We start from the raw sequence: 8866 nt of genomic DNA, 5'->3' as shown, positions 1-8866 counted from the left end.
ACACGCAAACAAACACACACACACACACACACAAACACACACAGTTAGGATATATATACACACTTAACATGTATCCACACAGACATGCACTAACACAAAGAGTAACACAAAGGTGCACGTTGACAGTTTGACAGAACATCTCCTGCTGGGGCAGCAGATGGCACATGCCAGGCAGAGGGACAGGAAGGGTGGCTCGGTGCCAGGCTGCAGCCACAATATGTCCAGTCAAAAAAACAAAGCAACTACTGACAGAGAGGGCAGGGACACCTAAATCCAGGGATGGCCCCACCTTAGAGAAAAAGGAGAACTGAGACAATACTGAATAACAGAGGACGACGGAGTAAGCGGGTAAAGTAGTAATAAAAGGAAGAAGTGGGAGGCCTTTGTGTGAAATTGAGGAGGAGGAATTGAGAAGGAAGAATAAGAGAGGAAAGGAGTGGTGACAATGTGACCTTGCTCTTGACTGTGTAGGGAAAGTCCCAGCTGGAAACCAGGGACCGTGAAATCATTTCAAACTGGTTTTCAGGACACGGGTGACACCAAATTAGAATATAAAATGAACAATTACATTACTAATCATCAGTTCTTATTATGTCTAGGAAACCAGGATGGTTCTAGGATTCAGTGCCGAGTAGTGGTCACTTACTACAAATGTTACAGGGCACTCTGCACGCAACGCTCAGCTCAACAGGAGAAGGACACAGAGCCAGAGCACTGCTATACACCTGCAGGCCTGATAAAAGACACACACATATACACAACTCAACACACCCTGGTTGTGACACATGACATTATGCTACTCATTACTGCTGCCCACAGTGCAAAACAAGCAAAGTTCAATACCTCTTAATGGGTCGAAACACAGAAAAAGGAAATGTTGTGGGAGCAATTGAAAGTGTCTTGAAAAATCAATAACATCTTTGGAATATGACGTTCTGGCTGATACATTAAGCAATGTCCGCTGTGTGGACAAGAGTGGATGTCCGTTTCCTCCAGTCGTTACAGAGAGGTACTGGGAAATGGGTCTCACAACAGTGTATTGGATTTTATGAATGCATTCTGGGAACCCATCAGCTAAGTAGGATCCAAGTTGTGCACTAATGCTATGCCAGTGTCCTGGGGAAGCAGTTTACTGACCTGTTGGGACTATAGGTTACATACAGTATTTGGATGCCAAGTAGTAAGTAGTGAGTCTGGTATTTTAACAACAACAAACTGATGGCGACAGGGTGTAGACCCATCTTAAGTGCTAGGAATGTGTGTCAGTAGTTTGGTGGCTGTTTAACAACTGGGTCATCTACATTAGAGCGGCACAGAACTGATGAATAGTTTGGTCGCAGATTAACTGCCCTGGATAACGTCCTAAAGCCTGAATTAAAGTCAATCCTACTTTGAATGGAGGCTGATCTCTCTCGTGCTTTTTTCTCTCTCTCCACTAAAATTGCTTTTCCAACTGTAGATCAGGCTTAATCGAAGTGCAGGAAGGCAGCCCAAAGATTAGCAGTGGAACTGCTGAGGACATGACCTGCTTTTTTTGGGGAGCTATTCAGTCCTTTTCTCATTTCTCGCTTGAAAGGCCTTTCGGATTCCAGACTGGTGCAGAGAGGCTGCTGCAATTACCCATCCTGTTTCTTTTCACTTGACACATCTACAATTTGAGGCTGATGTCACGTCGAGTCTTACCTTGACTCTTAGGGTCATCTAAGGAGCCGGCGACATCCTCACAGGAAGCATTATCTGTTGAGACACAGAAGAGAGTGATGCTACAGCTCTAATCTGACTATATTTCACCACCTTCATTTGAATCCTCACTCAAATGAGTCCAGTCTACTAAATATGGACATTCACAAAGGGCAAAATAAATGCCAAACATATCTGCAGATCCATCCTTATACCCGGAAATGTGTTGTGGTGTCAGATATAATGTCAATGTGCCTGTTTTTCCCCGTCACACACACAAAAAAAAAAAGAGCATCCTGACCTTTGACCTGAAGCCGGAGTTTGGCCCTGCTGTGCCCTGCAGTGGGCAGGGTGAGGGCGGCGCAGTCAATGGCGTTGGTGGAAAAGGCAAGCTCCTTCATGCGCTGCCCGCTGCGCCTGCCTCTGCCCTCTCCGGCCTCGACGCCGTCTAGGTTCTCGATGCTGCTCGCCCACTGAGCCCCGGGGCCGCCCGCTATCGCCATGGTCTGCAGCAAGTCATTCATTGCTGAATGGACGAGGGGATGTAAATGAGGACAGGAAAATTATAAAAAAATAGACATTTTATCACATCTTATCTAACCTCAAGTCGTGGCCCAGATTTTTTTAAATTTAGAAATTGTTTTTTTAGATTTTGTATGCTATACGTTGCTAAAAGTGGTTTTCAATTTTTTCTTATTGAAAGATAATTCAACTGAGAATTTATCTCATAATTTGATAATAAATTAATCTTGTAGAACACAAACAGATCTAGTGTTTTGGTATTAAAGGCACATGCAGGCACACAGTATTATAAAAAAAAAGTCAAATATAAAGTGCATAAAGATGGCAGCTGCATGGTTCATCATCCTGTCCTCTAACCCAAATTAAGAGGCCTCTGTCTTTATGCACTTTGTTTATTGAGCTGTATGCAACGGTAGAGAGGCATGAGCGCATGCAGAGCTGCTCCAAGCAGCAGCAGCGGTGCTGTACACAAAAGATCAGTCACAATCAGAAGGAGGCAAGTCCATGTCAGCAGAATAAGATCTGAAATGCAGCACGCTGACAGAGGACGAAAGAGAGAGAGAGAAAGAGGGAGATACAGAGAGAGAGATACAGAGAGAGAGAGAGTAAAGGCTCCATTTCAAGTCCTCCATGGTGAGTGTGATTGGCGGTGAGGCTTTTTTTTGTCATGCTGTAATCAAAGATGCGAGCAAACACACCACAGGCGCATGAAAGGCAACAGTCTCTCCCACTCTCTCACACACAAACGCACACAGAGCCTTTCATTCCCGATACACAAACAAAATGAAACCACAGAGCACATGACAAAGCTGCCCGATAAGTTGCCCATTGCACACTGACTCCCATAGTTACTATACTGAAAGATAAGCTTGGGTAGATGACACTCAGAACTAAAAGAGATGGAAGTCAAACTGCATCACACTACAAGAGACAGATCTAGGGATCAGGATGTTTTGTGGAAGTTAGTCCTAATTTGTTTATGCATTCATTCATTTTCATTTGTAAATCTTTGCGTTAAGACAAAGTTAGTGAGGTTTGTGTAATTCATTCATCTGCTAATAGTGAGAACAAAGTGACACTACAATGATGAAAGCTGATAAAAGGTGTAGATAGTGTAGATACTCTATGGGTAGTGGGAAGAGGAGGCGGCAGACGTAGGCCGGAGTCAGTGACGGCGAGGTGTGGTTACAAGGAAAGAATTATAAAAGGACATGTCACCGATGTCACCAGACGCAGCATGGAGGTACAGTGACTGTGAGAAATTTTAAACTCAAATCTTTGATAAATCTTATGCAGACATCTCTAAAAACATACCAGATAACATTACTACTGAAATATTAACTCTGTCTTATATAATAAATGGAAAACAATCACAAATTAATGACTGCAGGCCTGAGTCGGTTTAAGAGTTGTGACTGAAACCTGAAACTGCCATACTGTCACTGTCACACCCCCACACTGCAGCCACCCTGACATCAGCGACTGCTCCTTCTGTGTTTCTCGTAGTGTGACGATGAGAGGGAGAGGAGGCGGAGGAAGGCTAGCGTGGCGGCTAACGGAGGTCTTACACATGGAGCGGCGGTAGATGGCCTTGGCCTTGTCTTTGTCCTTGGATCTGTTCCTCATGAAAGGCAACCTTTTTATAGCTGTCAGAGCGCAGCCAGAGACAGACAGATAGACAGACAGACAGCGGAGAGAGAGCGACAGAACAAGCCCGAGGGGGGGTGGAGGGAAAGAAAACAAAAGAAAAAAAGGAGGGCAGAACAGAGGGATGTGGTTAACGTTTTTACAAAGAGAGCCACGGGAGAGATGCAGAGAGAGAGCTGAGCCCCTGGACACTCAACTGGATAACAGACAACAATGCAATAGACAACTACATTAAATGACTTAGAAGGGATGGATCATAATATTACAAACCCTATTTGATTTATCATCAACTGTAAGGTATTACAATCTGTAGAAATATACACCCTTTTTTATATTTAATCACATTTCTAATTATCAAATGCAATACTTGTTAACATGCTTTTTGGATGGACTGAAATGCCTCCCACAGATTTCTTTAAAACCTGAATAATAATTTTAAGGGCAGACTTCTGTACAAAGACACATTATGCAAACGAATACAAAAATGTGAACACGTTATGCAAATATACGCACACACCCACACCCACACTTTTTATCCTTGCACAACAACGCACAAACACTCGTTTGACGTTAATGGTCATGAGTATTGAATTCTGCATTACATACTGTACACAACAACACTGTCAACACGTTACCACACCTACATGAAACACAGAGGATGAAGAATATTAAAGGGTGCAATCAGGAGATTGAAAAGGTCAAAGGGCAGGTTAACAGCGTCAGAGAGGACTGCAGTGTTTTCAAAGATGTGCAACTTTAGTATTGCATGTTTGACGATGTAAAGTCTTTGGTACATGTTTTTGTAACTATGGTGTTATTCATATGTATCTATTTGATGTAATTTATGTTTCACTACATGATTCATAAAGGCTTCTTTATCAACAGTTTGTTCAACTGCTTTAAATTGAAAAAATAAAATGTATATAATATTAATATTGCTTGTTACTCACACATTTCTGTGTTTAACCCACTGGTGTGAAAAATATACTGACTCGCTTATACTATTACACTGGCTATAGCCTCTGGATTTTACACAAAACATATATTTTCATTTCACAATAATCTGGAAGCAAACAAACCTTATTTATTCTACCAATTCCAGCCGACCATGATTTTGACACATCTTGCATTACCACAATGCATTGCACCTTTTAATAGCTCGGGTGCTACGTTAGAGGGCGTTTCTTTGTTATATACAGGTGAACTGCACAGATCAGCAGGTTGACAGGACTGTAACAGAGCTAATGAGCTATAGACCCTGTTGGGGGAGAAGTTAAGAGTGAACTGGACCCGAGACAAGATATACCTGTGTTTTCCCATATTTGAACCACATGAGATGCGCTTGATTCAGCTTGCCACCTGAACACTGTTGAAAGAATACTCCTATAACTCACGATGTATCGTATTCTTCAGAACCTGGCCTACATTAACCACGATGCAAATCGACCACCAACAGTTCAGTCGGAGATGCAGATGTGTTATGCTAGAAGCTGGCTCCAGATGTCTTGCAAGCTTTCATGCAGCTCCCTCTGCAGCCACAAAAACCTTTACACACCCTTTTGTTACATATGCAGCCGTGCTACCCAAGACCTGTAAACAGACTTTGATGTCTTAAATCTGTGTAGTTCCCCTTTAAAATGAGTTTTCAGGACTGAAGTGTCTAATGGTGATATTTTTTAACTCTGGTACCATAAATCAGGTTACAGAAATCAAGCGCTCCCTCTGTTCTTTCAAATAAAGGAAATGAATCTACTTTTCGAACCAGGTCCGAGGTTCAGAGTCAACCTTGTGGTGCTGCGCAGCTCAACCGTAACTTCTAGGACAGCTGAGTGACACAGACAATGGACTCACGAAAACATGCCCTGAGAGCTGTGACAGTCGGGTCACAAACCCCGCCCACCCTCCCCATCCGCAGCATACCATTGGTGGAACCCTGCCCTTGGGCATGGGACTGCTGCCCTCTCCTCCCTTCACGGAGAGAGAGAGAGAGAAATAAAGGAGCAGTTAGGGGAAGAAAGACGCATTCAACCGCTCAGCCAGCACACAATCACGTAAACCTACATACACACACACACCAAGCAGAAGTGTTTTGTGACTTTGTAGGTAAGTAAGTGAATGGTTATGTGTCTGTGAAAGAGCATTCAGCATCAGATGGAACCAGCAACTATTTTGCTCAGTGCTTTTCTTGCATGTAAAGTTGTGTCCAAGTTTGGACAGTTGTTTGCTCACAGCTTCTTTATTTACTGTATATTGTTTGGTAAGTATGTGTTTGTACAGGAAATGGGTCTCATTTATCTTATGCACGTTGCTTCGGTTGTGGTTGAAACTGTGCACACTTAATTCTTGGGTCTATATCTCTGTGTGTATAAATGTGTGTGTGTTTCTTTTGTACTCACTGCTGCTCCTCTTTTGTGTAAGTGTGTCATCCAACGAGTTGGAGCCAGAGCCGATGGACGAGCTGTCCTGGCTATCCTGGGGAAAGGTTAGGAACCCGTCGCCATACTCTGAACGAGAGGGAGTCAGTGTGAGAGAGCGCATCCTCTCCCGGCTCTTGGGCTTGATCAACTTCTTCATCTTTAAAGTGATCCAGTTGCCGCGCCTACATAATGAGAGACAGGAGTGAGACAAACAGACCCATCAGGAACACGAGCAGAAAAGGAAACAAGATACAAAGTCAATACATACTGACACAAAATAAATATTAAGTCTGGACAGATTTCAATAGTGTTTTATTCCGTGTGTGTACTGTATTTTAAAGCTTTATTTCAGCCTCCAAATCTTCCATAGACGATACTCGATATGATGCAGTATACAGCGGTTTAAGGCTCTGCAGACCATAAATATTTGATGCATCGCTTCTTGAGGCTGCTGTGTGAGTGTCTACCATTCCCCGCCCTCAATATTTTTTAACTCATGTAACTGGTGGAGGTTCCTTTTTACCTGCGTGGAGGTGAGGGGTCGTAGAACTTGTACTGGTCCATGATCTTCTCCTCCAGCTTCTCCTTCTGTCTCCTCAGCTCATTCAGCTTATCTCTGATGGGTGTAGACATGAGAGATGATCCAGTAAGACAGACAATTCATAAAAAAGTCCAGGTAAAAATGTAACCGATTTGTGTCCCATTACCAAATATATTGAAGGAATATCAAAATAATTGCGGACAAGGACCAATTCAGACAAAAATTTTGCTGTTTTAAATAAAACAAATCAGGGGTTTACATGTATTGTCTTTGCTCTACGTGGAACAGGTCCTTGCTCTCCATGGTCTGCTCCAGCAGTGTGCGATTCTGCAGCATCAGAGTTTGGATTTGGTCCAACAGGTGACGATTTTCCTCCTCCAGGTTTCCTTTCAGCTGGCTCAATAACTAAACACACACACATACACAGATATATTAAAGAGATGCTAAGCCACCTTTCCAAACAATAAATATGATACATTAAAAGAGATAAACCATCCCACAACACAGCTGGCTTAAGAAGTTGTCAACATCATATAATAAAAAGACAGCTGGCTTTAAAAGTGGCGCATAATGGGAAGCCCCCAAATACAGAGAAGAAAAGAGTGGGTCTCCTCACCTCACACTGGTTGGTGAGCTTGGTGGAGGTTATGTCCAGCTGCTGGTACTGCTCCTTCAGTTTAGAGAATTCGGCCTCCAGCTTGGTCTGGTCCAGCTTGGCGCTGTTCAGCTGGCTCTTTACATTCTTATGGTCCACCTGGAGATTGTCGTTGTCCTTCACCAGCTGACGATAGGTAGTATTCAGTCTGAGGAGGGAGCAGATGGACTGGTAAAAAGGTTGAATCACTTCCATTAGGGTTTTATTCATAAGTATACTTTTGAAACAGATTGAGCTGACCTATCATTTTCCTCTTTGAGTAGTTTGCACTGGTCAGCTGTGGCTTGATGCGATTGGTTCTCCAGCACCATTTTTTCCTGCTGCTCCTTCAGATTTTTCTCCAACTCTTCCAGCTCCCCCTTCCTCTGCAGGAGCTGCTTGTACCTGCACGCATTAAAAATACACACACATTACAAACTGTTCAATGAGTTACATGAAGTAATACAAAAGGTCAGACAGAAAGGAGTACAAAGCACTTAAGCCCCGGACACACCGCATGAGTCATTATCCCAAGGGTCTACTCTGGTTACTCAGCACGGCTGATTTTATGACTGTTCAGTATTACCATCATAAGACAGGAAAAGGTCGAAATAGTGTATGAAGTCAGGATTTCAGCATGCGCCTATCCCATGTTCCTAAACCCCCAGTCTCACTTGTCCTCCAGGTCCCTGTGCTGCTGCTCCAGGCTCTTGTGGGAGGTCTTCAGGCCCCCGTGTTTTCCGATCAGGGCTTCATACTCGACTGCCTGCCTCTCGTGGAGCGCCGCCAGCTTCTCGTGATCACGGAGGAGCAGCTCATAGGTGGCCCTTAGCTCCTCTTTCTCCTTCAGAGCTCCCTCGCGCTCTCCTTCCACGCTGCTCTGCTGGGTCTGCAGCTGGGCGTTCTGAGCCATGAGGGCTGCGCTCTGTGAACTCAGAGTGGAGTTCTCCACCTGAAGGAGAGGGCGGAGACGGAGATAAATTAAGTAAAAAAGTGGAAAGAGGGAGGTGTGATGGGAGTGTAAAAGAGGAAAGAAAAATATGAGAGAAAAAAGGAGCAGTTTAAGAATACAGATTCTTTAAGAATCTACACCTATTAAATGATAGGGAGTACTGAGTCCCGCAAATTAAACCTCCAAGGACATAAAGGTAAAGTAAAGGTTGTTGCTGTTTTTGTCTACAGGGGGCACTATGTCTCTGTTCGGTTTGTTCTTGTTTGCTCTAAGTTCGATCTACAAAGCAGCAGCAGGAAAACTGTTTCTTTTCATGTTTCCTTTGTGGTCACAGTGGTTTCCTAGTCTCAAATCCCTCTTCAATCATGACTAGTGTGTGTATTCACACTCTGATACTTCATACACACATTCTGTCCAGGTGCTGACACTTTCTGTACCCTTAAACAGAAACAGTGTAAAAGTGCTTTGAGTGG

The 8866-nt window shown here is 43.5% G+C and overlaps 1 protein-coding gene across 1 annotated transcript in view; it reads right to left on the bottom strand.

Annotated features, from left to right (window-relative positions):
* LOC118329327 (girdin-like) overlaps positions 1-8866 on the bottom strand; it is a gene marked incomplete in the record, with an annotated part of 71689 nt that overhangs the window by 4820 nt on the left and 58003 nt on the right. Inside the window, 10 exon segments of the mRNA XM_035663451.1 lie at positions 1684-1737; positions 1982-2206; positions 3771-3848; positions 5770-5817; positions 6246-6448; positions 6790-6882; positions 7067-7212; positions 7424-7610; positions 7703-7846; positions 8116-8393. Coding sequence (XP_035519344.1) covers positions 1684-1737; positions 1982-2206; positions 3771-3848; positions 5770-5817; positions 6246-6448; positions 6790-6882; positions 7067-7212; positions 7424-7610; positions 7703-7846; positions 8116-8393 — 1456 coding nt within the window.

This window comes from Morone saxatilis, unplaced genomic scaffold, assembly GCF_004916995.1.
Source record: "Morone saxatilis isolate NCDOM2014 unplaced genomic scaffold, NCSU_SB_2.0 Contig19, whole genome shotgun sequence".
NCBI lineage: Eukaryota > Metazoa > Chordata > Actinopteri > Moronidae > Morone > Morone saxatilis.
This window is presented reverse-complemented; position numbering and strand designations above follow the sequence as displayed.